General features: G+C 39.0%; 1 protein-coding gene across 42 annotated transcripts in view; it reads right to left on the reverse strand.

The window, feature by feature from the left end:
* Positions 1-455: 455 nt before the first annotated feature.
* The window catches only part of BBX (BBX high mobility group box domain containing), a 138,441-nt gene continuing 123,879 nt past the window's right edge, over positions 456-15,017 (reverse strand). For 40 of the 42 annotated variants that reach the window (XM_083817239.1, XM_083817231.1, XM_083817251.1 and 37 more), the window contains 3 exons: positions 11,959-12,156; positions 11,081-11,273; positions 2,406-8,452 (listed from right to left, as the gene is read on the reverse strand). In XM_083817239.1, the coding sequence (XP_083673365.1) occupies positions 8,365-8,452; positions 11,081-11,273; positions 11,959-12,156 (479 nt within the window). In that variant the 3' untranslated portion in view covers positions 2,406-8,364. Of the gene's footprint in view, positions 1,514-2,405; positions 8,453-11,080; positions 11,274-11,958; positions 12,157-15,017 lie in introns of those variants that run through there. The other 2 variants (XM_083817219.1, XM_083817241.1) reach the window with 2 other exon arrangements.

Raw genomic sequence — 15,017 nt, forward strand, 5'->3', positions numbered from 1 at the left:
AGCCTCGGCCTCAGAAAGGAATGTGAAAATCTGGAAGACATTTTCCTGTAAGCCATGCAGATATACTGAATTAAAGTACTAGGTGTTTGCATTTAGCAAAACAAATTTTTTGCCAGTGTAACTGGTTTGATTTTGGGGTCTATTTCAACTAGTTCTTTTTATTTCCCAGGCCAACAAATAGGCTGAATTATTTATTTGTATGGAACAAACTTTTGGTATTGATTTATATAGACTGGATTTTCAACCAGAGTTTCAGCTGGGGTACAGACAGGTACATCCTGTGCTTGTTTACTTCTGCTGAAGATCTAATGCACCTTCCCTTGTCAGGAAGTAACTAATGCAGGGTAGCTGAAATCTAGAGCACATTTTAAGTGCAACTGTATTAGAGCTCAATTTCTTACTGTTTCTGTGCCAAGAACAGTCCACAAAAAGAAGTTCACACTGAATAGATGGTAGGCGTTATATCTTACAGGTTTTATTTTTGAAAACAAAACAAAACATAACTTTGCAGCAGATATAGAAACGTTATCTTGTATTTTGTTACAAAGTGCTAGTGTCCTCCTGAAGAACCGGCAGTTCCACGCGCTATATAATGGTTATGCTATGCTCAAGTATAACTTGCGCCTCACTTAATATTTTCACACTTAAAAAAAATAGAAAGGTCTGCTTCAGAGCAGGATTAGCTGCACGTTAAAAAAATGTGATGAAAAATGGTAATAATCTAACAAATAGAATTGATGGAGAATGTCGTAATGCCTGGCAGAAGCACGCCACCTTAGCAGGAGGAGGATGTCTTTCTGACCTGCGCCTCCAAGTGGAAACTTGTCTCACCTGACAGGTAAAAGAGTGCCAGTGTAATGCCTTGCAGCTGCAAGAAGCAACACGAGAGCTGGGTAAACAAACCAGATCTGGATGTGCTGAGAGTGAGCTGCATTATGCAGATGCTTTGTTGGAAGAACAAAATGAGAGCAGTTTAACAAAAGGTGGGAGTTTGAATACTGAAAATGACTAAGTTTTAAGGTAATTTGGTAATTAAAAAAAAAGAAATAGTGACTTCAATGTCCCTCACTGGGCATACTATACTGAGAAAATATCTTCACTTGTGAGATTTCTTGCAGCTTTCTTTTCTTGCTGCATCAGAGCTCTTCTCTCCCTTTCCCAAGTGTGATCACTACAATGCTGAAGCTCCTCCGTTCCTAGTATTTCTCTGCAGACAACTGATGCATACCCAGTAAAGGCAGTGCAAGATTGCATACGTTTCTTCTTCCCTGAGTAAATGGCACACAATTGGCAGAAAAAAAAAAAAAAAAAGCAAACCGAACAAACCAAAGAGTAAAGGCTTCCCTTCTGCTACTTTTGACTCAGAGACGAGTTCTGCTCCCAGGTGAACAACTGGTTTCTACTGGTTTCATGCAGGCTGTACTTGGGTCTTCTTGTGATCCTTGCAATCAAGCAATCTTCAGGTGTCCAAGGACAGGAAAAGACAAGATCTCCCACAGTCTAATTTTCCAGCCTAAACAAAGAAAGGTAAAACATAGGGGTAGAACAGAGGCCTAGTTAAATAAGTTTCCAAAGCAGTGGGGACCTTTAAGTTTAAATACTGATGATGTTTACTACTTATTTCTAAAACAGAAGACATTTCTGAGGAGTTCTCTTCGTGTCCAAAGACCGAAAATGTAGCAAGGACTTCTTTATGTGAGATGACTTCATTTATACTTGTGTGGGCTATAAATGAGCTTTCCAGTTGCGTGAAGAAAAAAATCCAGAAACACAAAGTGGAAACCTGGAAAGCTTAAGAAGAAAAGGCAAACTCTTTTCCCACAGCCTAACTACACTGAGTCCTGCCTCTCCCTATTCCACAATCTCCAGCTTTATGCCAGTATAAATCCAATGAATTCTGTGGCACTATTTGTCTGTGGATCTTTCCAACAATGTCAAAAGTGCTGAACCAGGCTCAGAATTTAAAACAAATAAAATGGAAGCTCCCATGTTTAAGCAAGAATACATGGGCATAGGTTCATTGTAAAATACGCAGCATCTTTATAGTCATGTAGATTTGAATGGATGATCTGACGGGAAACTACAGCTTACAGTTCTGAGGGTCCTCCACTGGTTTTTGGCATCTTCCATTTCCAGGTGGGAAATGAGCTTGTTTCTTTTTAAGTATAAAAAGAAAAAAAAACCCAACAAATTCATACTCTAGCTAAAAAAAATTCTGCAAATACTATTAACTCAGCCCTGTGTTAGAGTAAACAATCACTTGATAGTAAAGCAGGTGAAGTATCAAAGAAGCTCTGTTTTAATAGTATTTATTTGCAATCATTAGTTTTAAATGGGAAACTGTTTACAGGCACACACTAGATAACCAAAATAGAATGAACATAAAGAAATCTATTTGAAGGTCCTTTTCAAATATTTCAAATATTTTATTAAATATTTTATTCAGTTTCATGATCACAGTTTAATGTACTTTAGCATGTTATACACATGACTTAACATGTGCACTTAAAAATATCAAATTAGATAGAGGTTTTTGAAGAAAGTATGACATTTTATAAATGTGCTTATTGACTTTTAACTACACACATCTAAGAAGGCAGTAGCTCCGTTATACCACTGATGGAGATGAACTATTATAAGGCATGTTTACACCAAGCTTTGGAGAGAATAAAGCCAAATACTGGGTCAAAATTTAGTGGAATTATGTATGAGAGTAAAAGTTGAAGGACTGGGCCCTAGGAAGAGAGATCAGAGCAAATCGGTTGTGTTAAAGCAGTCGACAGAGACCGGTTGTGGAAAGCAAGCACTGCTGAGGAAGAAGGTTTTCATAGCGTCTGAATTTTTTTCAGACATTTCTGAAATCACACCTTATGGTGTAATGTGAAAGAAAGAGAATGAAATCTACCAAGAAAGTTTGAAAACTTGTCTGAGAAACCTCATGTTGGTTTATGAACTAACATGGGAATGCTTTTATAGAGGTAACGTCTTGCAAGTCACTGCACACTAATGTGTGTGTGCACATACATATACATACACAGACACACCCCCCTCTCTCTCTTTTGTCACCTTCAAACCACTGATCAAAGCGTTGCAGTGCATGGGAGAAAATAAAGTTTCAGTTGTACAGGTTAGAAGATTAGATTAGACCATTACATTCAGAATGTTAGTTCGCCTGTACATTGTGACAGCAGATGTATTTTTTCCAGTAGAGTACAGCGTGGGTCTGCTGGTATACGGTAACAGTCAAGACCCAGAAATTACAATATAATTCTTTGGAAGAAGTCAACAAATGTTCCGCTACTGCATGTGTTTTTAAAACTCTGTGCCAATGATTATTTTACCCTAGGTAAAATAACATGCCTTGCCCAGAAACACCACGCAAGCCCAAGCTCAACTCTGAGAGCACAGTGGTCCATAACTGGGGCTCCTGCACTGTCACAGTGCAAACAACAACGTTACCCCTCAAATAAGGATGGTTTTATGGTGAAGCTTAGGTGTGTTGCTGAGTGGAGATCTCAAGTCAGCTCTTCCTAGGTGTCTGTCTTAGAAGAATCAGTGGGTGAACATAAAATATACATCCATTTTTATAAGCTTCGTCAAAGTTGTCGATTCAGTAGAAAATACTGAGTATATAAATGATTATAATAGTAGTTAGGTGAGAGAATAAACCTCACTGTGCCTTTTTATTGGGAAATACAGGGGAGGAGGCAAAAACTCTTTCACAGCCTAAATGCACTCATTCACGGTTCTCAGTGTCCTGAAAATGACTCAATGTTCTGGCAGCCTTGGATGATAGTTCCACAATATGTACAAGGTAAGGAGAATGCCACAAATAGTACAAAACATGGCAAACAGACCTATGAACTCTATGATCTAGCAAACAAGCACGGCAAACAAACAGCATCTAGTGGATGATGTACGGTATACAACACAAAAGTTGCACAGTTATGTTTCCTTGTGGAATTAGGATTGCAAACGTAAACTCCAGAATAATTTTCAAGAGCAGCATTTGGCTTACTGCATTACCACTAGGAACATCTGAACTCCAACCCGACGAGCACTGCATTTTCTGCTGTTACAAAACCCGACCTCGCTGAGCCAACTAGCAGGCCCATGTCCTGCAACCCATATGACTATGGCAGAGGTTAAACAAAAATGCTCCAGCAACACAGTCTGGCTACCACTGTATATTCAGCCTTACGTTGTCAGCTCTGTATAAAAGTTGCTTTTGGAAAGTAAAGCATACAGTGATATACAAATGGTATCAGTGGCTGAAAAGATTACATGATCAAGCCTGAAAGCAAATGGAAGTTAGCGAAAGTAGTCTTTTAGGAGAGGTAGCCATATTAGACTCAGCATTCAAAAAAGGGAGTGCACTCAAAGGATCAACATACATTATAGGCTCTTGTAGACCCAAGATGTTTTTGTCTTTCCTACTATTTTTTTTATGTTGCAGAATGTACACACGCACGCACACACACACATATCTATCTTTTTTCCTAACATCCCTTTGTTGCCACAACTTCACCCTACTGAGAACAAAGGCCAGCTTTCCTTTTATCCTCTCCTTGCTGTTCCATGTCTACAGCCGTAGCCTTCAGCCTGCTCCAGTATCTGTACAGTAGCTAAACAGGCAGCAGAAAGTGAAACTGCTTCAATTTAATATCCTGTTCCAAAAGACGGCATCCAAACTATAAGGCATTCCCTCCTTCTGATGCTGTTACAGCTCCCTTGGGTTTCTACTCGACACAGACTGCAGAGTGCTCCTCAGCCTTGTGCTACAAAGGTCTCTTTCACCCAAACAGTAAAGACCAACGGTGGAACTTGAACGCCAGTTCACGTGCTTCTACCTATCCCTTGTTCCTGTGCCCCTTTCCAACAACGCTCGTCACTTCAATGTCGAAAGTCATGCACCAATGCTATAAAACAGAAACCCAAACTAATGAGAAATCTTTTGCACATGACTTTGGGATATCGTATTAGTATAAAAGAGCATTCAGTCATCTTAAATAAATATATTCTATTTCTGAAATCACAGCACATTCAAGGGGTAATTCCTGCCATACGCAGAGCATTAAGTAATCACCATGGATGTTTTTGATTGATTTGGTCTAATATCTGGAAAATAACCTACTGTGGGGATAAGAATCTGCATCTCAAATGTTCTGCAGAACATTTTTCCCATATCTGTATACAGTACTAGAACAATTAAGAAGACATTACAGTAAATTTCTCCCAGCTGCTTAGATCTGTAGCTTCGGCTATGACAATATATTCTGTATACCTAAAAACTATATATGAAGTATCAAAGGTCACTAAATAAATAAAAACTAAGGAAAACTGGGACAGTACTGCATTTTACACTTGAGACAAGATTCCCCACTCCCATGGATAAGTGATAGAGGACGACTACGGTAATTGCTTTTCTTTTTTTTTTTTTTAAAGAAAGATTTATACACAGGTTCAGATCCAGAAAATAATGTGAAATGCATAAATATTGATAGCTTTAGCTAAGTTAAAACGGGTTCAGTAAAGTATGATACAACATATTCAGAATAAACAAAGCAGAAAAGCATATTTTGGTTTGCTTGAGATATACATAAGGTGCAACAATTTCTTCTCTAGAGGCATTTGTGGACAATGTGTTAACGGGTAACAGTGTTTGCTGGTATACTGAAGTACACACAATAGCAATATGATTTTCCAAAATGAAAGCAGCTGAAATTAATAAAAATTAAAACAAAACAAACAAGGAAAAAACCCAACCCCCAATACAGTAAGATATTGGTCTGAAATTTTTGTTGTGCTAACAGACTTTGTTACCTGAAAATACTGATACCCCTTCTAGTAGATTCAGGGAAAATTCTAGCTACTGAAATCAAGACGTCACTCAGAGAACCAACAAAGGCAAATGCCTAGTGAACTATAAAGCTTTGCAGGATTTCTGCTACTCTCAGTGCCTAATCGCTTAAAAATTAAGCATATCTACAAAAAGGTTTATAAGTATCTGAAAACAGTCATATCCAGTAAACTGACCCAACCCTACCCCCTCTCTAAGGGAAAGTCAAGGAAAAGCAGATCAAGTAAGATATTAATTCATATAGAAAAAAGTAATTTTCTGTTTCTTTTAAAAAAGGTACCATTAATATACAGAAATATCTTCAGGAACAATATTGAAATTTAAATTGAGGAAGAATGGGGTGCTTTGACAAAAATATATCTACTCTAAAGGTTTCTAGAGAAATAAGTTAGTACCATTGTCAACGTGAACGGCCTGCACTGTAACATATTTGGATTTCAGCTAATTATAAAGTGGTCCAAAACTCCAACAGCCACCTTGCTGTGACCCAATAGTTTTAAGTCTTAAGTTTTTTCCTGTCTTGTTAAAATAACTTATAAAACTTTAATAAAATCTTATTAAAAATACTGCCATAGGCTGCAATGGCATTTGAGGGGCTCTTAGTCATATATTCACCTGAATTTTTAAAAAGCCTTTTCACTGACTCATTTGCTCTTAAATTTTGTTGTTCTTTTGCTGTTGTTCCCTTCTTCCAACACATGCATCTTTGATGGTGCCGTTTTAGTGAGACTTTCCAAGCTGTCCGCCCTATGTCAAACCTTTAATCCTTTGTTACAACTTGTGTGGTATGTTGTATGTTGTTTCCCAACAATGAACCAAAGACTTTCACTTAACTACAACAATGAAAGGCTAAACCTAGCAAGCATTAATAGAGTTACTGTCCATATGGCTATTACATCAAATTAGTTACAAAATAACCCCAAAACACATTATCAATTCAGTCAAGTATAAATAAGAATGCCTGATAGAATGATGTAAACTCGCATCTTTTAAAGACTTAATTCAAAGAACTTCAAACTCAATCTAATACTATCAAAAATTCAGCCAGTATGACGAAGACTAATAGAAAATTATTGCTGGAGTCCAATTTGGTAAATTGTTGTGCTACAATGCAAAAAGTAGGGAAACATCTTGTGCTATTGAAGAAGTACCCTGTTGAATTTGTAGCTTTAGATTAGTTACTAGTGATCATTTTGCATCTGTTGGTAGGAATCAATGCTTGGTTATACAATAGTGTAAGTCAAAATAGTGAAGATAACAGGCCAAGTGATACACTTGGCCTGGCTTTTGGGATGTATTTATGAGAGCAAACCACAAAAATTCAACATAAGCAAAGACAGAAACTGGCAGATGGATCTGTTTGGTAGTCTGAATTCCGTCAAACATTATTTTTCAGTTGTAGTTTATCTGCATAAAACTTGCCCCTTGACCAACATAAACCGTAATTGGCCCTTTATAAAAACTCTGAAGCTGATTGAGACTGTGCATAGTAACTACAACAACGCCAGTGTTTGCAAAATGTAAAAGGTACGTGTATCAGTGTACATGTATATTGAAAAGTCATGCTTTTAGGTTCTTCAGAATGGTGAAATAATACTAAGGTCACTTTTGAAAAACATATTTGCAGTACTTTTTGTTTACAGGAAAGTTTCACCAAGTCACTCAGATATCTATGCAAAAATAAAGGAACCCTCCAAGGCATAAAAGACAAGTCAATTATCTGTAGTATTTTTCTTTTCCATACACCACTCCTTTTTCTAATGCACATCATCCTGGTTATTCAAAGCTAAATTAAAAAGAAACAAAACCCAAACATAGCCTGTCAGAATTTTTGCCAGTAAACTCTACCACTCTGGTGGCGAATATAAAAGTGCAGAACATCTGGACCACGTGGCTGCCCAAACACCGCTAACAATGGTACATCTGTCCAGGCTGCCTTGAGTTCTCTGGAACAGGTTTTAAATTCATTCTACAATATAAACGTAGGCATAACCTATTAATATAAACCATCTTAGAACTTAAATCTTCATGTACAAAAATGACTAAGAATATCTAATAATAACTAGTGCAGTGCGTCAGTGTTTTCGTTGTTGTTTTTTTTTCTTTTTTTTTTCATTTTCATTGAACTAGGTATTATATGAAACTAGTTGCCATACTCTCTGGTTGGTAAAAGAGATGCTGTGTGAGCTAACAGTAAAGGCAGCCTTCTTCACATCAACCACCTATTTACTGTTTAAAAGCCTTCAATAGAAAGCAAGCTCTGGGATCATTCCATTTCTCTTCATTAATAGACAAGTAATATCACCCTCCTACACACTGGGTTCCGATTTGAGGACCTGGCCCAAGTTGCTAATGTCTGGCTTCCAGTGAATTCTGGGCCACTCAGAGCAATAAGCACTTGCTTGCAGTCTATAGTTTCCATCACATGGACTGACTAGCTTCCCTTGGTAAAGACAAGGCTAGGATATTAGGTAAAGCACAATGTTTTACAATAAAGTGGAGCTTCACTGGTCAGCGCAGGAAATAAGCACTGGAGCCTGAGACATTTCATTTGGCTGTCCATCATGTGGGAGAGGTGTGGCCCTCTGACTTCTGCAAAAGAAGAAAAGAAAAGCCACCCATCATTATTGGGAGCATGGGAGTTGCTTTTATCAGACTAGAGAGGACAGAAAGCAGCATGTGATATGGTTTAACACCCGATGTTACAACACCGTAACTCCCTACTGCTACAGGTGTCCACATACTGCTGGTTATGCACTCTTTTTATAGGTATTCCTGCAATGGTAAGAAAATATCCCGAGGACAACCTGCAATACAATGCAAAGTCAAGCAAAACCAAGTCTTGATGGTATTTAACTACCCAAAACAAAATGTATGGCCAAAGAGTACGTCACGAGCACACAAGTGCTGTTACTCATTTTCTAAGTGAGTGGCTTCAGCCCTCAGAAGCGGAGAGTGCAGCTCATGTGTAGCAAAAGATGGCAAATGCAGAGAGGCGTGTGTCACGTTAATGAGAGGCAATAGCCAGCTTTTAAGCAATATGGAAATATACCCACCAGCAGAGTTACATGTTGGGATTAGTCCAAGCTGCATGACTTCAACACTTCATCAGCCCAGCACAACTCTTTCATTACTAGAGCAGTGTTAATTTACAAATGATCCCCTGGCACAGGATATCGTAAAAATAAACTGCACCAGAATTACATGCTGGAAATCAACATCAGTCATTGAAGCAGATGGACTTGGGAGAACTCCTTTGCAGCTTGCTTTTTAAAATGCACAATTTTTTAAAATACACAAAGCACATCACCGCCTGTTATCTAATCTCTCAAGTCAGATTCTATTTTCATTACATTATGTGTCACTTACAGCAACGTGAATCTGGGGCCTACTTCTTATTTACACGAAGACCACTTTACCTCACTCTGGCAGAGCTAAGACCTCTGCAGAAACGTGGGCACCAACGTGCTTTGCACACCAGGAGTGCAGTGAAGTAGCCTTAGCACAAAATGCAGCTCAGGCTCACAAGTGCTTAACCAGGGCATTCACAAGGCTTAACCAGGGCACTCTACCCAGAGCTAAACAGAAACATTCAAATGAAAACCATGTTGTCACTTCCAGAAAAGCTCTAATTACACTTAGAAAGAAGTCTGGCTTCCAGGGCCTAAGGCTTTGCAAAATTATTTAATAATTGAATTCAGACGCTGAAAAAACACATCAAGCAAACCTCTAATGCTATTCTTCCCATTTCCAGTTATTTGGAAATAAAGAAGTAAGCTGCAAAGATAACAACCAGTCAACAGAGTAGAAGTTAGCGAAGCATCCAGCCCATCAGATTTAGGTTTCTGTTTCGACTTTGATTTGCCAAGTCTGCCAGAGATGTACGGCTAAACTACTACTGGGAAAGAGTCCTTGTTTTCATTTCCCTGGTGATTAGAAGCTGGAATTTGCACCAGCTGTTAGACATTTGCAAGTCTGGAGTTTTCAGGCCTCACGGAAGGTGCTGCATTGTGATAACTGCACAATGAGATGACAAAACATGGGACTAGGTAAGAAGGACCCGAACAGAAAGGTCCGTAAAGCATTAGTTCAAGACTTTTGCTTTAGTGGAGAAAAATGGGAAAAATGGAACACAAATCTTTTTAGAAGAACAAACAAGACAAAAGCCTAACTAAGCAAATCCTGCCATTCTTGTGCAATTCTTGTCATACCATCACTGGAAATCAATGAAACCACAGTGCTGCAAGTGATAGCAGAAGTCCCTTCCCCAAGGCTCACTTTGTGCCTTCTAACCACAGAAGAAGACAGAAACGAGTTCATACTTTTGCTGTCTTAATAGCAGAAAGATGTTTTGCAAAACTGGGAGAAACAGAGAAAACTTGTGGAGTTCCTTAGGTAGCCAGCGATCTGTCACATGCCATTTGCAGAGGCTGTGATGCTTTCAAAGTGGCCCAGGATTTCCTCACTGACTTTCCACTCTAGAAAAGGATGGGGCATCATCTCCAACACAGTGGAGCACCGAAGAACAACACCAGGTAATTAAGAGCCATAGAGGACTTGCCGTCATTCGTTTCCTCCCATCACAGGTCTAGAACGCAGGATCTGAACATCTGAATTGACCCAACGGGCCTAAGGAACCTGTGCATTCTCCACACCATCTGTGCGGATGGCCTAGCTCCTACACCGAGAGGACCAGCCCAAAGAAACATGCCGTTCCATCACCCGGAACTGTTCTGCCCTGAGGACATGCTGCAGCTGCTTTGCCTCCTACACAGCAAAGCAGAAGAGTAAAAATAATGAGTTAGCTTCATTCAGTCAAGTTCAGAATAAGAACTTTTGCTGAAGTTATATGAAATTCTCTCAGCAGTCTTAGGCCACAGAGACGTACAAATCAGCATGCAGTAACTACTTAAGTCCACTGTTATCTGACAAATGGTGTCTGAAAATTAGAAACTGTTCATCATTAGGATCTCAAGGAGCATATCAAATGGTTTACATACAAAAACTGGGAGGCAAGCTTACTGGGGAGGATCATTTTACTGACTATTGAAATAGATTACATTGTCATGTAGGTGAAAAGTTAATACTATGAGGCTAGTGGTAGAAAACACACATTCAGAGAAAGCATTGGAGGAAGAAACAGGCCAAATTAAACACTGCATATTGCTTGCTTTCCAAACACGGTGGCAACAATGAGAAAAGAAAACCATAAAACCATACCTGTGTACATTTTCCATTGCTGCTACCTCTGCCAGAGCAGCTAAGCTAAAAAACGCAGACACTGCTGGCATATCTGACGTAATACTATGATTTTCTTCTGTCTCTGCATTTCTGGAGCATTCGCTGTTGCAATCTGTTTCTGCAGTTGAGGCTTTCTGAAGACTACTTTGTGGCAGATCTTTAGGCTTCTCCTCTGAAACAAAAGAGAGTTAAGCTTGCAAGTCTGAACAGCCCTTAAGTTCACAGCAGCACATCCACGTACTGACCACTCTGGTTTTAACAGCATCTTTACCTTTAGGGCTTCGATTTTGCTAGTGTAATCCTATTCATGCTGCCAACCTCTTCTGACCCAAGCTACCGGCAGAAGCATACTGAGGTTTATGAAGCAGTTTACTGACTTTGGATTCAGCTGATCCTTTGGGTCAGACAAGAGAGCTTGTGTCTCTGGGTGTGTTTAAGATGCAGAAGTCCTGAAAGATTATCTTAACTGCTGAGGACTCCTGCAAGGGCTTTGGCACTGACTGTCATATTATAGAACTAGTTTTTATGTCAGGTAACTAGCTGCAGTATAATTTCTTCGCTGGACTGGAAAGAAACAATGAAACTTAATTCTTTTCCACTTCTCTTCGTAATCAGCTCGTGGTTCTGAGAGAAATATCCAGGAAGAGAAGACAGATGTGGGCAGCCAAATAAAAAGAGGTTAGATGTAATGGACACACTGATTTCCCAGTTGATCGATGTCTGCATTTTATTGAATGACCTTTCTGAGCAGGTCTGAGTCTGTGCTGGCTGAACAATACTTCCTGATAAGTTGGTTGTACTCTCATACCATCTCCAACTATTCAATTTTAACAAAATTTAAACTATCATTTCCTTACCCAGTGTCCCTCCTGCTGGTGACACTCGACCATCTGCTGTTCGGACAAGATGAGTGATCTTAGTTTTCCTTGCTTTCCTTTTCTGGCTCCCAACTAAAGGCTCGTGCATCATTGCTGGCTCTGGAGTGTTTAGGGCAGATATAGAAATTTTATTTTTCCAGGCAGGCTCACTGGAATTTTTGTCTTCTAAGAATATGGCTGAAAAAGAACAAAAATGCACATTTAAATGTAGAATAATTCAACTACTGGCTACGCTCATTTACTGTTTTGTAAGTATCCACATAATGTACTAAGCCTTCCCTCTCAGGTACTCCGAGCATAACCCATGACAAGATTTCATCTGGATGCTGCAGGGGTTTGCAGGAGAATAGTAGCAACAGCTTCTAAAGATGTCCTAGGAGGTTCAACTTTCTAACATTTACAAAAGAAACTGTGAGACAGGCAGCAGCATTTCAGTGGGAGCGTGGTATCAGTCAGTGTAAAACGCTCTACAACAGAAGATGCCAACAGGAAGCCAGTGGACACAATGCATTTAAGGAACAGTAATGGTTACAGTCCTCACATAAGCTTATCTTAGCTCATAGCCAGAATCACAAGCAGAATTCAGAAATTCCCGAATGACCCTCAGACTTCTCTCTATAGTCACTACCCTGTGTTGTCTCCCTGAAGCAGAAGGAAATGCTGCCTTCTATAAAACAATAACGCTTAAACAAAAAACAAAACAACAAGCGAACAAACAAAAACCAACAAAGGCAGCAAATACAAAAGCTGAACTAGATTGCATCTGAAGATGAGAATAAAGGAAAGTAAACACGGGATAAAATACTGTGATGGAAACACTGCTTACATAAAGTCGGTGTGTGAAAGGAACACTTTGAATCTTTTTCAACAGTACCAGTGTTGGCACCTCAAAGCAACTTTCCATCCTGAAGTTGAACTTAATCACAAGTTTTCACCTGACTAGACACTGATTTTACTCTTATTCATGCAGAAATTGGCCAAGCAGCAATCACTGGCAGTGCTTAAATTTCTGAAGTCTGAGATCAGTGTACAGTCATCAATTGCTTGCCACAGGAGGATGTTCTTCACTCAGAGGGTGGTGAGGCACTGGCACAGGCTGCCCAGAGGAGCTGTGGGTGCCCCATCCCTGGAGGTGTTCAAGGCCAGGTTGGACAAAGCCCTGGGCAACCTGGGCTGGTGGGAGGTGTCCCTGCCCGTGGCGGGGAGTTGGAACTGAGTGGTCTGTAAGGTCCCTTCCAACCCAAGCTGTTCTATGATTCTGTGATTTCCAGTGATTTAATAAACCATACCACTAGTGATACCACAGGGTATCACTAGTCCACAAATTCAATGTGGGATAGATTTTCTCTTGTAATAAAAGTATTATGAGGCCTACATCATCTGTGATTACAGAAAGACAGGGTTGGCAACAAAGGGAATGCCCAGGCCGTTTCTTTGAGGCTTCTCTAACCTGTTTGGAAACTGGGAGTACTCATGGTATCTTCATCAAGTCCTCAGGTTGTTTTTTTCCCAGATGCACTGCCTCCTGAACAATTACATAATTTTTCCTAATGCCTGCATCTTCTCTCCTCTGCAGCACTTTCAACTCATTTTCTTTACTACCCATCAGGTTACAGTCTCTCTCTTTTTAAGAGTCCTTTCACTGCTGTTACCGTGTCTACATTTAGCCCACCATTTCTTTCATTCTTTGTTCCCATTTTCAAGAAATGCCTAAGACCCATTTGTTCACTTTACGGGTGGCAGGACAAGCAAAAAATGACATGCAAAACTCAAGCTGGAGTGCCAGCCACTGCTGTTTCAGAAGGGTTAAGCACTGAACAAGACCCATCTCCTGTATTGAGACTGGGCAAGTCATGCAAGAGCACAAACCTCACTAATTATGTACAACAGCCAACCAATCTGCATGGACTTCATCCCTATTTCAGTATACATTTGCTGTTTACGTACTGGCTAGATATGGCTATTATAAACTCTTACCTTTTTCTAGCTTCTTTAAATGCTGTGAGCATGCAGACTGGCTGAAGAGAATAGATATAACACATTTTTGTCTTGCTGTCTGCTGCCCTTCACTCTTTTAAGTGGGACCTTGTTTTCCTTTTAATGTTTTATAGTATAAGAATATGATCAGATCTAGTGTGTGTATAAAAGCATTTGGGAATGTTCCAAAACTTAATTCATTTATGTTCTTAAATCCATCTTCGTATCTTCTTGTGTAAAGGATTTGTTGGATTTGTGCGTGACCTTTATTTTGAAAAAAGCACAGAACTTCAATGAGATTTTCTCAGTGTTTACCCAAATATGCTAAACTTTTGCAGAACAGAGCTTTGTTATAAATTTTTTTAAAGAGTGCAGGAGCGATCGCAACAAGATCTGCCATATAACAGTCCAATTAAGTAGAAGCACCAATGACTATAAATGTGACTTTCAAGTAATTCAGTGTGGTTAGTAGTGAGATATTCAGATACGCTTACTGTACTGACTGAGACCAAAATCTTAATTGGAATGTATAATTAAATGGGCAGCTTTCTCTCTAGATTTCTTATTTGGGAATTCATAAGTGTTGATTATGTATTAATGTAATGGTTTGGTTGTAGTCCAACAGTATTTGCTAATTATGATTTGGGGATTTGCTCTAATTAGATACTACTTTGACAGTGCTTTTTAATTCTAGTTTGACTGAGTTTATAATGGTTTTAATTTTAGGAATGCAAGCCATCTTTTTTACATTTAATAAAAACATTAATTTTAAACAATAAACAACATCTGATAGAAAGAAACCCATGGATGTTTTTAGCTACATGTGTACTATATTATGAGCTATGTCAGGTCACTAGAAATTAAGTTGATCGGTCAATACAACAGACAGCTATCTTTTAAATTTGTTTTATTTTTCACATTGTAGACATCCAAAAGGCTCAAGAAATTGCTAACATAAAGCCTTGAAAGGTAGAATAAAAGAGGCAGTAGTTAAAAAATTAAAGAAATAAAATGGTTTAAAAAATTGTAAAAGATGAAGTTAAAGGAATACACGATAGCTG

This window comes from Anser anser (genome assembly GCF_964211835.1).
Source record: "Anser anser genome assembly, chromosome: 1".
Taxonomy (NCBI): Eukaryota; Metazoa; Chordata; class Aves; order Anseriformes; family Anatidae; genus Anser; species Anser anser.